Source organism: Esox lucius, chromosome 8, assembly GCF_011004845.1.
Source record: "Esox lucius isolate fEsoLuc1 chromosome 8, fEsoLuc1.pri, whole genome shotgun sequence".
In the NCBI taxonomy this organism is placed as follows: Eukaryota; Metazoa; Chordata; class Actinopteri; order Esociformes; family Esocidae; genus Esox; species Esox lucius.
The window spans coordinates 9866455-9883620 of NC_047576.1; the positions used below are offsets into that span (position 1 = coordinate 9866455).

The following is a 17166-nucleotide window of genomic DNA, read 5'->3' on the forward strand; positions in this document are numbered from 1 at the left end:
CTTGCGGGAAATCGGAGGTGTCGTAAATCTTGGTTACCTATGGGCGCTCATTGCAAAACGGAAGAAAGAATATCTAACTACTTCTAATGCATTTGATACATGTATATTTTAATCAGAACATTTACATAAACAGTTTGTCAATTCTTCGTCCTACTGAGAGATCTAGGAAATCAAAACAAATGTTGTAATAGGGCTTCCCTGCTGATGTAAAAAGGGCTTTAGATGGCAATAGATGGCAATAACCAGCTTTTAGATAACAATGTAGCTGCTCCGTACAAACCTAGTACAGACTATCTAGATAACGAACGTACTGAATGGATTGGCAGATGCACACCACTTCCCTCTGACCATCCCACTCTCTTCCCTTTGCGTACATATAACACGGGTTCACACTTCACAATTTCGTGCTATGCATACGCCAAAGTCCTTTTTTGCGTGTAGTGCAGACGCGATCTCATCCCATTAAGAACTATGGTGAATAAATGCGATATTAAAGTTTAACCTTTACCCTTTGACGTTCTTTCAAGGAAAAAGTAAATCTACGGCTTTTAAACGATTAGTCAATCTTCGGGAAATCCGTGCCTCGATGATGGTGACGTCAAATAGGTTTCAGTTGGTGCGTGTCAATGAAACGATTTTATTGACCATTATTATAAATGGTAGGAGATCGCGTCTCAACTGCACGCAAAAAAGGACTTTGGCGTATGCATAGCACGAGATTGTGTGAACCCGTCTTATATGTACGCAAAAGGAAGAGAGTGGGTTGCCCTGTGAGTGTGAGGCTCTACTTTCTGAAATAATACTGAAACAAATGTAAGGTCTGGATTTTCCCTTGTATAAATCTGTGGACGATAAGCGACCGTGTTAAGTTAATCAACCCACAGAGGATGGCTAACATTATTTAGTTTATATATATAGCCTAGCAACCATGTAGTTCTCCTGCCACCAAAAACATTTCAATGTATTACATTTTAAGCAATAACAAATACATTATTTATTACCTGATGCTGCTCTTTTAGCAGACCCTAGTTGCCAATCGGCATAAACCCACCCTGTGTTGGTTTTCATGTTGTGCATACTTATACATATTGGGCTGTACACACTTTTCTTTACCTGTGTTTAAGTAAAAGGGGAATCTGTTGAATGCCGGAGTGTTTCACATTCCAAACCCACCAAGCATAGCCTGGAAAAGCGTTGCTGCTGCTTTAGTGGTCGTAACGAGGGTATCACCTTTGTTCGCTAAGTAGGCCTACCTACACCTACTCATTACTCACATATACTATTATACAAATGAGTGATGTGCATATTTGTTAAGATAATGAGATGTTAGCATGTGCATATTTGTTAAGATAATGAGATGTTAGCACTATATAACATACACCGATTTACAGTTGATGTACACATCTAGATGCAGGTAGATTAATATAATTTTGGTTTAGAGGTGGCATCATGTGGTAAGCGTAGGTTTTTCAATATCTGGGACATACAGCTCTGGAAAGAATTACCATTACAAAATTATCAGTTTCTCTGGTTTTACTATTCATAGGTATGTGTTTGAGTAAAATGAACATTTTAGTTTTATTCTATAAACTACTGACAACATTACACCCAAATTCCAAATAAAAATATTGTCATTTAGAGTATTTATTTGTAGAAAACAATAACTGGTCAAAATAACCAAACAATATGCATTGTTTTCAGACCTCAAATAATGCAAAGAAAACAAATTCATATTACATTTTCAACAACAAAATACTAATGTTTTAAATTAGGAAGGGTTCAGAAATCCATATTTGGTGGAATAACCATGATTTTTCATGCGTCTTGGCATGCTCTCCACCAATCTATCACATTGCTGTTGGATGACTTTATGTCAGTCCCGGCACAAAAATTAAAGTAGCTTGAATTTGTTTGATGGCTTGTGATCATCCATCTTCCTCTTGATCAAATTCCAGAGGTTTTCAGTGGGGTTCAAGTCTAGAGATTGGGCTGGCCATAACAGGGTCTGGATTTAGTTGTCCTCCATCCACACCTTGATTGACCTGGCTGTGTGGCATGGAGCATTGTCCTGTTGGAAACACCAATTCTCAGAGTTGGGGAACATTGTCAGAGCAGAAGGAAGCAGGTGTTCTTCCAGGATAACCTTGTACTTGGCTTGATTCATGCATCCTTCACAAAGACAAATCTGCCCAATTCCAGCCTTGCTGAAGCATCCAGCCTTGCTGACACGATCCTCCACCAAATTTCACAGTGGGTGCGAGACACTGTGGCTTGTAGGACTCTCCAGGTCTCTGTCTAACCATTAGATGACCAGGTGTTGGGCAAAGCTGAAAATTTGACTCGTCAGAGAAGATGACCGTACTCCCTTTGTGGGCCTGCCTTAAGGATCACTTTTGGAACATGTGGAGACTGGGATGGGAGGGATCATCTGAAAGGATCTTTCTGCAAGCTTCCTTGCCCAGGAGGGCCTGGATGGAGGGCAAGTGGCAGCTGATGTCCCTTTCTGCAGACCATAAGATGCTGTTACAGTTTAACCCTCCAGCCGGATGCAAACTCAAACCAGAGGTAAGGATGGGATTCTAGATGCATGTAAAGTAGGATCAGACTTGACAGGGAGAGTTTTCGTTTTTTGTAACTGTCACAGATAATATGTCAGCAATTCACATTGCACCATGAATAATGAGTGATTGTTATTTGTAGTTCATTGAGTCACAATGTACCTATGATACCTTGTTTTGTATACTCTAAATTACGATCGTTGCTTTGTTTGTCAACCGGCTGTTAGAAAAACTGTTACAAGAGGGGCAGGCATGATGTGTGGGAGGGAGCAGTAAACTGTAAGCAGCTAGCTGGGAAACCACAGATACTTTAATCTCGTTCATTCGATTAGCACCTCCCCATTCAGAAGGCGGTTAGGCCACATGACCCGTTGTTCTCACTTAGGGAGTTCTATTATCTAACCCGGGTGTCCGTTTAGAAGTGGACAGTCCCGTCCGTTTTGCGTGTCCTGGTGCTTCCGCTTGATGGAGTTGCTGATTGGACAACTGGAAAGGTGTAAAACTCTGCGGACACAGTGAACTGGGCCATGTGTGACACATTTGCCCAGTTCGACGTTTAGGAACCTGGCTGTCTCTTGGGCGTGAGGGCTCTTCTTCCCTCCCGCTTTCATCTGATGACGACAGGGAACATGTCCTGATGTACCCCTTGCTAGCTTAATAGAACGCCCTCACTCCTGGTTGTTCTTTGCACTAGCCAGTGTGCTAATGGCGGTGGGGTTTGTGTAGAGGAAATTATGACGTTTTGTATGTTCGTTTGACAGCACAAGAATATTTTAACTTCTTTAGATGCTCCATTATTTGGGTTGCTACATCTATCTTGACGTTTTTTTGCGTTTCAAATTGATAAATACTGTATAGTCGTGGAAAATGACGAACGTGGTCCAAGTGACAAATGTCTCTCCGAGCACCACCTCTGAACAGATGAGAACTCTGTTTGGTTTTCTGGGAAATATTGAAGAACTAAAGTTATTTCCACCAGAGTGAGTATTCTGCATATGAAACATTTTAGTTTGCTAGTTGATGAATACATCAATTTCAATACTACCGCACATTTGTAATTGTATATGGTTCGGGCCTGTGCGATCACATTGTTGGCCTCCGTGCATACAGCTAGTACAGTAGTAGCTAGCTGGTAAAGATGTCTAGCTAGCAAGATAGCCAACGAAGGCTAAGAACACTTGCGTCAACATTATTAGTGATGAAGAGAATCGTGACTAAAATCTGGTAATTTGGCCAGATGATTGGTTAATTAGTAAATTATTCGAAACATTTACTCCGTTGCCTAGTCAGTTAGCTGGAAATAGAACGTCTGCTTAGCGATTTACTTAGAAACAGGATACAATTACTACGTAGTCACACTCAGTTCTTCAATCGCTCCAAAACCATTGACGGTCTGCAGTCAGTTATAAGAGAGAAATTATATAATAAGAAAAATTAGCGGTAGACACGCTTAAATGTGAAAAACAAATGTTCCATAGAATGGCAGTGCAGGGTAGTAGGAGCTAATGTCTGTGTTCTGTGCTTTGCTGTTTCTCACCTGTCGAATTACACCTGGCTGCACTGCAGTTAAGGTAGGAATTACTAGACCTCTTGCTCATCTCTCTGAAGCTTTCGTAGCCAGCAGATCCAAACGTGCACTTGAAGTATGTCTGCGTTGGAGTTGAACGTTATTAGGTTAGGAGAGCAAATATGTCGCGTTAGATATGACTCGAAAAGCATATAATTTACGAATAAAACGTAAACGCACTGTTAGACTTCGGTTGAATGATGATTTGAGTGGACTTTTGTTCAATACAACATTTTGAGCCGTTAAAATCCACTTTTCACCTTTTCTGGGGATGTATTTGTCACGGCTGTGGGTCCCCATGTACTAACGCATACTGTTAGGATTACTCTTTTTACATCTCTTGTAGAACTGTGAATACATGTTTGTCTCCGCATTAAAATGATTTCGCTCTAATAAACGCACTTAACTACTAACATTTTGCTGACGTCACGTGCCAATTTTTAAAAGGGTATAGCAGGGGCCTTTGAAAAAAAAAAAGTGGCTTTGTTTTGATAATGGCGAGAGGACGGTAAAGGCATTAGATGATTAAGCAGTATTTTTTGCAAGTAATATTTCTCAATTCTGCATTTGGGAGAGTGGGACCAGTTGGAGTAGAGGGGCACAATGTACCTAGGTTGAGGTTTGTTTTTGGAGCCATATCTTGGGTCGTCTTTGCTGTCCTAATCTTAGGAGTACCATGATCTTACCTCAGTGCAGAGGTACTTACAGCAATTGCAAGTTTGAATCTGCTAGCTAAAGCTCTCGTGGCAAAGATAAAACTGCAAGAGAAGCAATATTCTTTCATCACACTCATCTTAATTGTAGCTAAACCAGACAGAACTTGCTTAATTAGAAAAGTGAGCATTTATGTTTTCAGGAAGATGCTGTACTAACCAGTGTTAGTACAATGTTTTAGCACCCTGTGTTCAGAGTCTTTGTATTTCTTGCACGACAAATTTGTATTTTCTTTCAGTGAATCTCCCTTGCCTGTGACTTCACGTGTCTGTTTTGTAAAGTTCCATGAGTCGGAGTCGGTTGGAGTGTCCCAGCATCTGACTAACACCGTCTTCGTGGACAGAGCCCTGATTGTGGTCCCATTTGCAGAAGGTTGGTTTTCTAAAAAATATTTTCCATCACAAAATATGGACTAACAAAAGCTCAACCAAACCTCATGGTATTTCTCAAACCATACAAATGTTTGGATTATTAAACAAATATGTATTTAAAGTAAGATGTAGTAAGCACAGGTCTTACCAAAAGGGAAATACATGTGATCTTGCTGTTCTAGTCTGGCCAGTTTTTTTTTTAAAAACCTCTCTCTCTGTCATTTGTGTGTTGTGGTTTTCGTAGTGGACAAGGCATTTGCAGAGCCCCTCCCTTGATGACTGAAAAGGGTCCTCTACAGCCATCAGGACATTAGACAAATAAATGGCCACCAGGCTTGCTCATGAATTCCCTTCCCAATGTTGTTCTGTTTTTCTCTCTCTTTCTGTCTAAGGCATCTTATTATATTGATTATAACCACTCAGTGAACCGTAACGATAGCAGCGGCCAAGGGCCCTACCTCATCGACAATTTCAAAGCTGGAAAAGTAGGCCTAATCAAAGTCGGATGAAGGCCAAAATCAGTAGTGGGTATGCATCTGATAAACTAAAAGAAGCATGCAACATAAAATTAACTGATAGCGGCCAATGCACGACAGGGTCCATTTGTAGTTCTAAGCCTACCTGCATCAAGTTACTTCAAGCTACTGTCATGGAAGATTCTGAACACCGTTTTGGATAATAATGATTCACATGCTTATCTGTTTTTGGCCTTAACTTACCCAATTTAAATAGTTGTTCCGCAGTCTATTTATACTTGCATCTTCATCCCCACATATTTGCACTAACTGCAGGTAAAAACAAACCGCTTGTTGTTGCAGTGAAATGCTTTACAATGATCCTCTCCACTTGTCTGAAAGGGTTCAGTAAGTCATACGTTTAACGGTGGTTTTTCTTTTTGTTGTTGTGTTTTACAGTTCTTTTTCCTGGTTCAGCCAGCCCTATATACCAGGCCCTGCTGAAAATGCCACCCAACAGTTTTGTCTTCTGCAGCTTATCCAGTTTCTCAAGTGTCCTTTTCTTTTTTTTTTCTTTTTTTGTAAAGATTAAAAGTAGTTTCGTTTGAAATTAGATTATTTCAGATGTCACACCCATGGACCATCTCTTAAGATTTTACATTTTTTTTCCTTATTGTAAATTTTTTTCCCCTTCAGCATTGGGCACATAGTTAACCATTCTTTTTTGGGCTTTTGCTGGCGTTTTCCCTTTTCCCAGAGCCTACTCTACTTATTTTCCCCATTTTAACTTGGAATTTACAGAAAGGATGCCAAGTTAAACACTGTACCTGGAAAATACATTAACCAGTCAACAGTGCTTGTAGGCTCTTTGGGGGAGAAATGTAGCCACCAGCAAAAGCCCACACAGAATTTGGTTAAACCGTTTTTATTTTGTAATGGTAAGTGTTTGAGGCAAAAGTGTTTTACTGTTCCTTGCTGTTGACGACAAAATCATGAACTTTGTTTTGTGTATCTTGATGTTTTTGTGTGCTTTGTAGCGAAGCAGCCAACGCGAGTCGCTTGTTCATAAAACATCTAATGAAACTTGAGAGCACATCCCACTGGACAACCGGCTGTGCTTGCTTACGTTTGGTTCATGACTTAGAAAAACAAGTACAGGTGATAACATCTTGGCAGTGTTGACCAGTGTGTATTGTGACTTCATTTTCGTAGTATTCTGAAATCATATTTAGCAAGTCAGGGAGCAACATTTTCAGACAACACAGAATGGAATGTATGCCTTGCTACATCTATTGTGGTAAGAGTAGTTAGTCTGAGGTGGTTGGCTCTGTTTGGGTGTGGTGTATGTTTTCTGTGACCTGTACTGATTCCTTGTCTTTCTCCAGGAGTCATACCTGATGAGTCTAAAGCCCTTTCACTGCTGGCTCCAGCAAATGCAGTGGCAGGATGCATGCCAGGGGGAGGCCTTCTACCCACTCCAAATCCTATGGCTTCGGTAAGTGTTTTCAATGTGTCTTATTGAGACCTGTTCATTGTTTCAAGTGTAAGAGCCCCTTGTAACAACAAGAAACAGTAGCTGGGTGGTGGATTTGTCTGATCTGTGGTTGTTGCAGATGGGAGGCGTTCCTCTTTCGGCTCTGGGGAATCCGAACATGGATCCCATGGCAGCCATGGGCATGTCTGGCAACATGAACCCACAGGTAGGCCACTGTTTAACAACTCTATTCTTGTAAATGTTGTTATACCATTCAGAATTAGGCCTTTTTTCAATGCAGTATTGATTTAAATTCTCACATTCTGCTGTATTTTTAAGTCTCTGTGCATCTCTGTTCTGTTTTAGGCCCTTTCTGCTGACTTCCTGAAGCTTATGCAGTCCATGGATCCGACTAAGTGAGTATCTTGCATCATAATATGTGACCGTGACGGTAAAGTTCTCTGTATTATTTGTGACTAACTGGGTTCTTGCAGGATGAATCCAATGGCTGCTGGAATGATGGTTAATCCTGGTATGAAGAATGACTCCAACAAGGAGATTGAGGAGGCCATGAAGAGGGTCAGAGAAGCTCAGTCACTCATCTCTGCAGCTATCGAGCCTGGAAGTGAGTTCTGTATTAACTCCATTTGTAGTATTACACTGTGTTTTGGACTCTGTTAGTTTGGTCTCACAGATGTATTGTTACATACCTTTCCTTTGCCCCTTATACCTGTTGTAAATGTCCTTGCAGATAAGAAAGACGACAAGCGCAAACATTCGCGCTCCAGGTCTCGGTCCAGGCGGAGGAGGTCCCGGTCTCGCTCGCGTCACAGGTGCGTCAACGACGATCCTGGGTACTTTTGCAAAGTCGGCTGTTATGTCGATTTTTGTTTCCCGCTCTACATGCATAGACGCAGGCAGACCAGTCACACCGTTGCATGTCGAGTGATTTCTGGGTCTTAACCCGCCTGCAGGCGTTCGAAGAGCAGGTCCAGGCGGAGATCGCACTCACGAAGCCGGAGACGGTCCAAGAGCCCCCGCAGGAGGAAGTCCCACTCGAGAGACCGGGGCCGACGCAGCAAATCCAGGTGGGTGTCCAGCTAGCGTCTTAAAGGTCAGGGTACCAGGGACGCTAGGTAGCGTGATGCACGTGTGATGGGGTCCCTGGACATTGTTTCCCCCCCCCATTAGGGATAGGAGGAAAGAGGAGAAATCCAAAAAGCGCTCCAAGACGCCACCTAAGAGCTACAGCAGTACCAGGAGGTCTCGCAGCATCAGTCGGTGAGTGCCGTTTTTGTTGGCTTTACCGAAACTCACTGGTCCCTCTTGAATGCTAAAGACCCGTTAAGCAGTTTGATGTAGTGTGAGAGTTACACCACTGCTCACACCTTTATCCGTTTGGTCTTCAATAGGAGACGTAGAAGAAGCCGCAGCGCCTCTCGCTCGCCAAAGAAGTCCAGGTCCCCAAAGAGGAAAATCTCCCGGTCTCCATCCCCTAGAAGGTGAGTGAACACCATGGTTCTCCTGGTTCAGAATCAGCAGTAATCTGTAGACGGGCCCTCTTTATTTATATTTATTTATATATATTTTTTTTAACTAATTTGACCAATTGCTGATTTAGATGCTCCATTAAATGTACTTACTTGATTGCATATGCAGTAAAATGTTTTGCTGTGCAATCGGGGGTTTTGTTCACTGTGCACTGAGTGCCTACGGAAAAATCTCCTGGATTAAAGTTATAATTAAATAGTTGCGCTGGATCGTTTTTTCCCAGGGGGGAAAAGGGTTGAAGAGTTTCTCGCGTCATTACTACTGCCAAAACGGCTTGCTTCTAGCCCCAAGTTAAAAGATTTGACCCAAATTATGGAAAAATCCTCCTAGCAAAATCCCCCCGGAACGCCCACAAGCAACACTAGCGTGGCTATCTGGATTTTTTTTTTTGGAGTTTGGTCAGCGTTATACATTTCCATCGTGATTGTGTATAGAAAAGTGTCTGCATATTGTTTACATTTTAATTGAATGGAAATGTCTTAACTCAATGTGTGTAGGTGATTTTAGAATGCATTCGCATTGAGTGGTTAGAGGGACCATAGATTAGCCCCATTGCTGTTCAAGCACAGATGATAGACCTCTAGTGACCATGGCAATACTGACATTTTTAGAGGCTATGCAATTTAATGTAATGCATCTCCCTATAAAATGTTCCACTGGTAACTTGAGGCTTTGCTAAAAATAAACTTATTTCCAGTGTTTCTAGAGTAGAATTCATTCAGTCCAGGCCCAGTATTTAAAAAGAACACTTTCTAATACTCTTGCCTTCTTAAACTGGGATCACCGGTGCTAACTTTTAACATCCTGGCCTGGATGTACTGACCTTTACAAATAATTAACTGTCCCAACAGGCACAAGAAGGAGAAAAAGAAGGACAAAGAGCGAGAGAAGGACCGTGACCGTGAACGGGATCGGGAGAGGAAAGACGACCGAGACCGCGGCAGAGATGAAAGGGAGCGATCGCCCAGCAAGAAGAAAAAGAGCAAAGAGAAGGACAGAGAGCGCAAATCTGACAGCGAGAAGGGAGATATCAAGGTGTGTAACCACTAGCACATCTCTAGTCATGTCAGTCAAATGTGTTTCATAGTACCTTTTTAGGCAGGACTAGACTTCTGGGGAAACCAACCCTTAATGTGTTCATGCCTTGACTGCTGACCTGTTCCAATATGTCATTTATCCCTTTATTGCTCAGAGCTCTTTGCTCTTGCAGGTGACCAGGGATTATGATGAAGAGGAGCAGGGCTATGACAGTGGAAAAGAACGTGAGGTAGAGGAAGAGGAGAGGAAGAGCGACTCTGACTCCGTGTCTTCCTCGAAGCCCCAGGAGGAGTCTGACGAGAAGCCCGCAGGAGAGAGTGGCAAGAAGTCCAAACAGAACGGAGATGACCACCATGAAGACGACATGGAGATGAGCGACTAGAGAGCCCAGAGACCCAGCCTGATGACATCACTGAAAGCCCACAGGCTTCTTGTCCTACCGTTCTCTTTTTAAAGGCACTGTGCCTGATTTCTTAAATGAATATTTACGGGTGTCTGGTGGTTTCTAGTGTTATTGGGGGTGATGTACAGTTTTTGTTTTTTTTATTTTAGAGACACCTTTCATCTCTAGACTGGTTAGGGAAAATCTTTTTTTGGAATAGACAGTTATTTCTGTAGTGGACATTGTGCATGTGTAGGATTTTTGTCCTGAGGAAATTTATAAATAATTACAAAAAAAACTTTATAAAGATCATATTAGACACAGTTTTAAACATTTCACCATGCTGTACGGTTTTAAGTTAAATGGCCTGTTGAATGTGAGGGATTTTGAAAGCAGTTTTGTGTCAAAGATTTTACTCATCTTGAACGTAAAACAGTTTTCTCGTAAGTGACCCACTGAAAATGTATATTTAAACCTTCTACAGGGTAGTGTTTGGTCCTTTGCATACAGACTGTTGATCATATTTAGCTTAGTACCATTCTGTTTTAGGTGCAGTGCAGCTTTATTATTTCTGTTGCAATTCTGATACATTGACTAAATCTGTGAAGCCCTCAATACCTTTGTGACTGTATTCATGCCTTCTAACCCCTGTGATAAAATACTGTAAACTATTGATTGGAATCTGTGTTCCAGGATTGCAATGGACACCCTGTACTGTCTGCAAAATTGTTTTACAAAAAGTCTATAATAAAATTTGGTCAAAAAGTTGATTGTTCTGTAAGATGTATATATTTTTTTTAATGCATGATAAATGGTATCCAGGTTCATTTTGAGATGTGAACTTTTTATTTAGTATTTTCTTTTCATATGAAAATAGTGACAGGCTTAGACAAGGTTTTCTGCTTTACAACTGGCATAAGGTGTTTCCATCAGGTCCTGGCAGCTAAAAGCAACAGTAAGGAAAAGTGAAACATTAAATGGAATAATAAAGCACACTTCCATTTGCACCACTAACCAGTAGTGGGGATGGAGGTGTACGGACATACTCATAACTGGCCACTTAAATAAGCCACTGATTAATGTAAATATGAAATGGGTTAGAGCATATTACCACGTCTGGTGCTTCATGGATCACCTCCAGCTAACTGAAACCTGTTGTACACAGCACCCAGCAAATAACTCCTGTTTGATTCCTGGAGCAAGGCATAGTTCAGCTCACTGGACTTGAAGCATTTCCTTTTAAAGGAAGAGCAAGATTTGTACAATGTCCAGAAGCAAACAGGACTCAAATAAAACTGTTCTTGAAACTAAGAGCGCTTCTGCGTCTACAATACAAAGACTGCAACTTTGTTAGATAGCCCAGTCCTTGGACACATTGTTCAATCATATAAGACCCCCACAATGATTTGTATGGATGGCTCATACATGTCTGCACAAAAAAAGCACTGGAGAGACTTTCACCAGCACAATATTGTATGTACAAAAATATCAATTGGGTTAACTCATTCACATCAACTAACCTTTGCATAAAACCTCAACCTCTTCCTGCGATCCATAAATCCATATAAAACAAAAAGTAAAAAAGACAACCAAAAAACAACCAAAAAAGGTATTTACACCATGTTCAGGGAAAGGCCTGGCATTTGTAAAAAAAAAAAAGAAAAGAAAAAATCTACAGACACCTTGCACTCTGAAGAATGTACACCTGCATTATTTCCTTCAGCTGAAATTAGTTAGTTACATAGTTTACAAAGATATAATATGAAAACAATGCTTATGTAATGTTATAATGCCACACAGAACAATTCAAATACCTAACAGGTTTGTCTTGGCATTCAGGTGGATGTGCTTCAGATGTAGTAACAAACGGTGAAGTATCCAATGGCGCAGAGGAAGTCTACCCTAGTCAGGTCAGGCCAACTCAGAACAGTACTGACTGGCTATAGTGCATCCAAACGGTTCAGTGAAGCTACTCCAAAACCAAGCTCTGGGTTGTAGCTACTTCTTAAAGAGTGGAACTGTATTTATTCTTCTCCACGTACATCCCACAGTAAGTTTAGTGCTATTTACCAGAGATCAGTTAATCCTCATCCCTTTATAAACATGACATACTGTACGGATTTACATTGCTTTACTTTCATTTAAAACATTACACACATTGTCCTTATCTTCCATAACTCGAGAAATGAAATACCAATGCCCTTCATGACCCCTTTTCCAATGTCCTAGCCAAAGGGGTTAAAGGTCAGGAAAGCGGCTGGGATCCTCTTTGTACTCATTGGGAATGCTGAAGATTGACTCCTCAAACTCGTCGTATCGGAACTCCTGAAAGGTTACTGTGGCCGTGATAGTTGGAAAGACAGGGATATCTGTGCGAATAACGACAAAGAGAAACTTGGTCAGCCAGTCAGGTGTCCAAATGGATCACCTAGATTGTAAAATACATTTTCCACTAGTAAGCAATAAGACTTACCCAGTTTGACAGGGAAACCCGGAGGGAGTTTCATTTGAACAAACTCTCTGAGTTTATTAAAGTGCTTAAAGGGTGCTACCACCTCCAGAACATTTAATAACCTGGAAATAAAAATTAGAATAAGTATTTAATTCTTGATAAATAAAGAATGACTTCATGTCAGAGGGTACAGAAACAGCTACAGTCACTGGCAGATTTATTGTTAGTGGCCCAAAATAAGGTAAAACTGGTTTAGCTTCACCCAACCTTCAAGTCCGATATTTAAAAAAATGATTGGATAAAATTAACAATTTCTCCAATCTAAAATTCAACATCATCTGGGTGTGACAGAAGACTTACGATTCAATGCCCAAAGGGAAGTCTTCACTCATGGCTATGGTCGCTTTGAAGTTCTTCTTGCTCTCTTTGCATACCAGCTCTCTTCCTAGATGAGGCGCTCTTATAGAGTAGAAGAGGTAAAATTTATGTCACAAAACGAACACTTTTGAACACAGGCAGAAAGAATCACCCAAGACATTGTTATGGTTGTGACGGCATGGAATTTGGGAAATATTCATAATATTAATAATAATAATAATAATAATGTCTTACAACAGAAGAGACATTTTCTGTGGAGAACCACTGGTTACATGACTGACAGGGGAAACTGTAGCCTGTGGCTTCTAGAAACCCCATCAAGTCAATAGCACAAGATAGCTGAACTTGACAGTTCAGGAGTTAAGTTTCTCCAAAAGGAAGGAACAGTTCTCCACAGCTTTAACTGATGAAGTAAGAGGACTGGCCTTGAATGGCACAATCCAACCTGTTGCAACTGTGCGCAGCTGGTGTGCCTTTCATTCATTCAACCCAGATTGTTGGAGAATATCAACAAGTAATAACGATGAGTGCACTGCAAAAATACAAAATAAGAAATAAGTAACGTTCATGCATACTTTCCGTTCTCAGCGTTCATGTATTCCTCCCAGGAGATAGTGTTCAGTGAAGGTGCTGTTAGTGACTGCCGTCTCACAGGCTGAAGAGAGATGGAAGCACATATGAGTGGCATGGACAGACACCTGACGAACACACTGCCAGAGAGAAACCGTGCACAGTCGCAGCCAACAAATGGACCAAAGAAAAGGGTTATCATTCGAACAGTTCAGAAGCAAAAACATCTTCAAGCTAGTTGTTTTTCTTTTTAGGATGTTGTCCTAGAAGGGATCTTTTCAGCAACAAAAACGTTTACTCAAATATTTAGTAAAACTGTGCCAGTATTTACCAGAGATCAATAAGATGTAGAATGTACAACCACATTTGTGTCACTAGAGGGCCCAACTGCATCAATATGACCACATGAAACACGATGATTTTACAGCGTTTCAGCTCGACACCTGCCTTGTCAGCAGCACCTCGACTCAGTCTTTGGAAACCAACGGCAAAAAAAAATAGTCTATATGTTAAAAACTCAAATGCATTGGAAATGTAGAAAAAGGCTGAATATCTCATTTCCAAACAAATGTATTGGAAGTACAATTACCAATGGTACACACTGACATTACCTTTATTGTATGAATCCCTTTTCACATCAGTTGTCACAACGCTCGTATAAAGACACCCATCATAAAATCCCAGAGCAACAAGAAATTGATGCACAATGGCTAGGAAAACACATCACAAAATATATAAAAAAAAATACACAATGCAAATTCTGTTTGGCCATTATATTAAGGACACCAACTGTCAAATGTTCACAAATACGCATGCCCACCTATATTCTTACCAAACCGTCTTTTTAACTTGTGACTATGAGTGACTGTGACATGACAATAACTAATCGATAGGTATGTGTATTAGAGTAATATGGCCTACTTCAGGAGATGAAAGGCATCACCTGGCACCGCACGATACTGTCGGCATCCCAACATTCAAAATGAAGCCTGAACAATTTTCTAATGGCTGTGCAACCCCGAGCAGTGGTGGGTCACCATGTTTAGAAACACATGCTGTGTCCCAGTGATGGGCGTTGGCCGGCACGCCTCCTGCTCTCAACACACTTGTTTTTGTGAAGCGGACAGAGTACACAGTCTCTGGCCGGTGATCTCCTGGTATGCCGGACAGTTTGTTAGCCATGCAACCCCCCCCCCCCCCCCCCGTCACACTGTGGCACCAGGGGGTTTTAGCCTTCATCCACAGTCAATAGTACAGAGCCCTGTTCTAACCCCCCTGCGCACGCTATCGGTGTCCCCAGGCGCCGTACTGACCCGCTCTGCTATGCACCACCACTGGAGTAAACAGAATGGGAGAGTGGTGCTGGGACACACTCAACCTGTTATTTTCCCTCAACCTACTTCTGAAAACAGTTACAGTGCCTGTATACAGCGCATGGCAAAATGTGTCCAGGCCACTGATCAAACCTGTCATATTGGTTATTTATTTTGATTACAACACTGAATCTCAAAATCAATTATTGAAAAAGGTGGCGTTGGTTTTATGTTGGGAAATATTTGTAACAACATTTTTAAATGGAAATACTTTTCTTGCAGTATTCAATACGAAAACAGGAATATTTGTAAGAACTACCATAGTAATTACAGCTTTAATCTTTTGGGAAAAGTTCGTACCAGCTTAGAAGAATGCTCTTCCGTCTTAATTTTCCTTCAGATTGACAGCCTGGCCAATGATCCTTCAACAGGGAGGTTTTTATCCAGAAACTTTGACAGCAGCTTTAACAGTTCACAAGTGGTGCAATTGTAAGCTAATCGCGTCCTCATTGGGGCAATATTTTCAAACGTGTAAACTGGGGGCTTCTGTAGCATAGGGGTTAAACCACCTAAAATGACATATTTCAGTACTAACATTTTCTTACAAATATGTCTTTACAATAAACCAATGTTAACCTAAAATATAAGATTTCAAGTTTTTGTGTTTTGAAATAAAACATCATAGAGAAGGATCAGTGTACGATTTGTCATTCAGCAATATGAAACAACTGTCATTGGTCTGAATGATGTTGCTGTACATTTGAATGAGGCGCTGTACATTTCCTATTTCAGACACCTACAAGTATTTAAAAAAACAAAACATTCTCCCATTGAGACACCTTGGAGAGGGATCAGCCATTACCCATGGTGACCCCATAGCCATTAGGACCAGATCCCTTGCTCAAGGGGAGCTTGGGGATTTGAACAAGCAAGAAACCAATTGATTACTGGCCCAAAGCTCTAACAGCTAGGCTTGCTGCCTCAAACGTGAACAGGCATTGAGAGAAACACAAAGGGATGTGTAGGCAGTATCTCCCAGCTTTTCAATACTGAGCTGACCTGACCTTTACACATGCTCACCGTTTTTCATACCAACTAAATAAACAGCCAAAACAGACGTTGGACAAGAGATGAAAACGCTTGAAAGCATTAACAGTCACTGTTCAAGGAGAACAATACCACAGAAATGAACCACTGGACACAACAACACAAAATCCACTTTCACAACAGGACAGGACTAACAAAAACAACAGAGCAGCCAAAAGGCATCTATTGAGCATTGTAAAGCAGTGACTTTACTGTATTGTGGCTTTATGTGCAGTGCTTAGACCAGGGCTCTGGAATGATCTAGAGGGCCAAAAAGAGGTAAAGCACTGTGTGCAAGCCTGCCAGCTTCCACCACTTGAGGGGGGTGTTGTGCCTCTTATGCATGCTCAAGGGTGGAGAAGGGGGGCATAAGTACACAACATTAGGTTCCAGAGGGGCCATTTTTATTCAGACAAACAGTATGTGCAAAGCAAACAATTTTAAAATAAACAAGTAAATAAAAAAGAAAATATTTTTTTTCCCCCCATTAAAATAACATCAAATTGATCAGAAATACAGTGTAGACATTACTAATGTGAATGACTATTAAAGCTGGAAACCTTCACAGGAATATCTACATAGGCATACAGCAACTAGTTCAATGGCACGTTGTGTTTGCTAATCCAAGTTAATCATTTTTAAAGGCAAAGGTATCATTAGAAAAGCCTTTTGCAATTATGTTGTTGCCCTACAAAAGGGCAATGATCCAAAGCACAGCTCCAAACTACGCAATACATTTTTATTTAAAAAAAAAAGCATGAATTAGTATTTCTACTGAAAAACGTGTTCACGTTCATGCTAAGTAACCACGATTGGAAAGAATTTGCATGTGAAAAAGAAATTACCAATGGTAATATTCATTTCAACTGTGTGTTAATGTTTTTGTTTGCATGAATGGTACATAAGACAGATGTACACGAACGTGGTGTTTACAATCTGTTGTAGTTTACTTACTGGTACCAAGGAAAGAGCACTTTTCTGTGTTTGATTGTAATTACTATATTAGACACAGAATAACACATCAGCATGATCAATGTTCATATTTAAAAAATAACTGTTGTTTAAAAAGTGTATTTTTCATCTTCTAAAAATCATTATCCTATCCTCTTCACGCCAGAGTCTGTATCTAGGTTTGGTATGAATTCTGGGAATTAGACCGATACAAAGGAAGTAGATTCTACAGCCAAATTCAAATTCTCTCTTTATAGATTGTGTTTTAATGATACAAACGTATCATTGCTAACAATAGTAATTAGT

At 40.8% G+C, this 17166-nt stretch overlaps 2 protein-coding genes across 7 annotated transcripts in view; one reads left to right on the forward strand and one right to left on the reverse strand.

The window, feature by feature from the left end:
* Positions 1-3029: 3029 nt before the first annotated feature.
* LOC105011422 (serine/arginine-rich splicing factor 11) lies at positions 3030-10880 on the forward strand. 4 transcript variants are annotated; one of them, XM_010871425.4, is made up of 12 exons: positions 3030-3538; positions 5078-5211; positions 7051-7160; positions 7279-7365; positions 7506-7555; positions 7634-7764; positions 7891-7972; positions 8114-8227; positions 8331-8420; positions 8552-8641; positions 9542-9725; positions 9901-10110. In XM_010871425.4, exons 1-12 carry the CDS (start codon positions 3426-3428, stop codon positions 10108-10110), a joined length of 1395 nt encoding a protein of 464 aa, XP_010869727.1. In that variant the 5' UTR covers positions 3030-3425. The 4 variants fall into 4 exon arrangements, with proteins under 4 accessions (XP_010869727.1, XP_010869726.1, XP_028977253.1 ...); XM_010871424.4 differs by having other exon boundaries at positions 3426-3538; positions 9883-10880; XM_029121420.2 differs by having other exon boundaries at positions 3524-3538; positions 5121-5211; positions 9883-10878.
* Positions 10881-10933: 53 nt separating this feature from the next.
* The window catches only part of LOC105011421 (ankyrin repeat domain-containing protein 13C), a 28565-nt gene continuing 22332 nt past the window's right edge, over positions 10934-17166 (reverse strand). The window contains exons 10-14 of one of the 3 annotated variants that reach the window (XR_002197090.2): positions 13516-13595; positions 12923-13021; positions 12584-12684; positions 11631-12479; positions 10934-11346 (exon numbers count right to left, since the gene is read on the reverse strand). Coding sequence is in view for 1 of the 3 variants with exons in the window: in XM_010871422.4 (XP_010869724.1) it covers positions 12349-12479; positions 12584-12684; positions 12923-13021; positions 13516-13595 (411 nt within the window). In the remaining 2 variants the exon portion in view is untranslated. Of the gene's footprint in view, positions 12480-12583; positions 12685-12922; positions 13022-13515; positions 13596-17166 lie in introns of all 3 variants that reach the window. The other 2 variants (XR_001198273.3, XM_010871422.4) reach the window with 2 other exon arrangements.

What these genes read in the sequence shown, in the direction of transcription:
- LOC105011422 (XM_010871424.4), top strand. Translation starts at nt 3,426, where the DNA reads ATGACGAACGTGGTCCAAGTGACAAATGTCTCTCCGAGCACCACCTCT. An exon ending in CTCCAAATCCTATGGCTTCG is followed by an intron (nt 7,161 to 7,278) that starts GTAAGTGTTTTC and finishes TGGTTGTTGCAG; the next exon opens with ATGGGAGGCGTTCCTCTTTC. An exon ending in GGCCGACGCAGCAAATCCAG is followed by an intron (nt 8,228 to 8,330) that starts GTGGGTGTCCAG and finishes CCCCCCCATTAG; the next exon opens with GGATAGGAGGAAAGAGGAGA.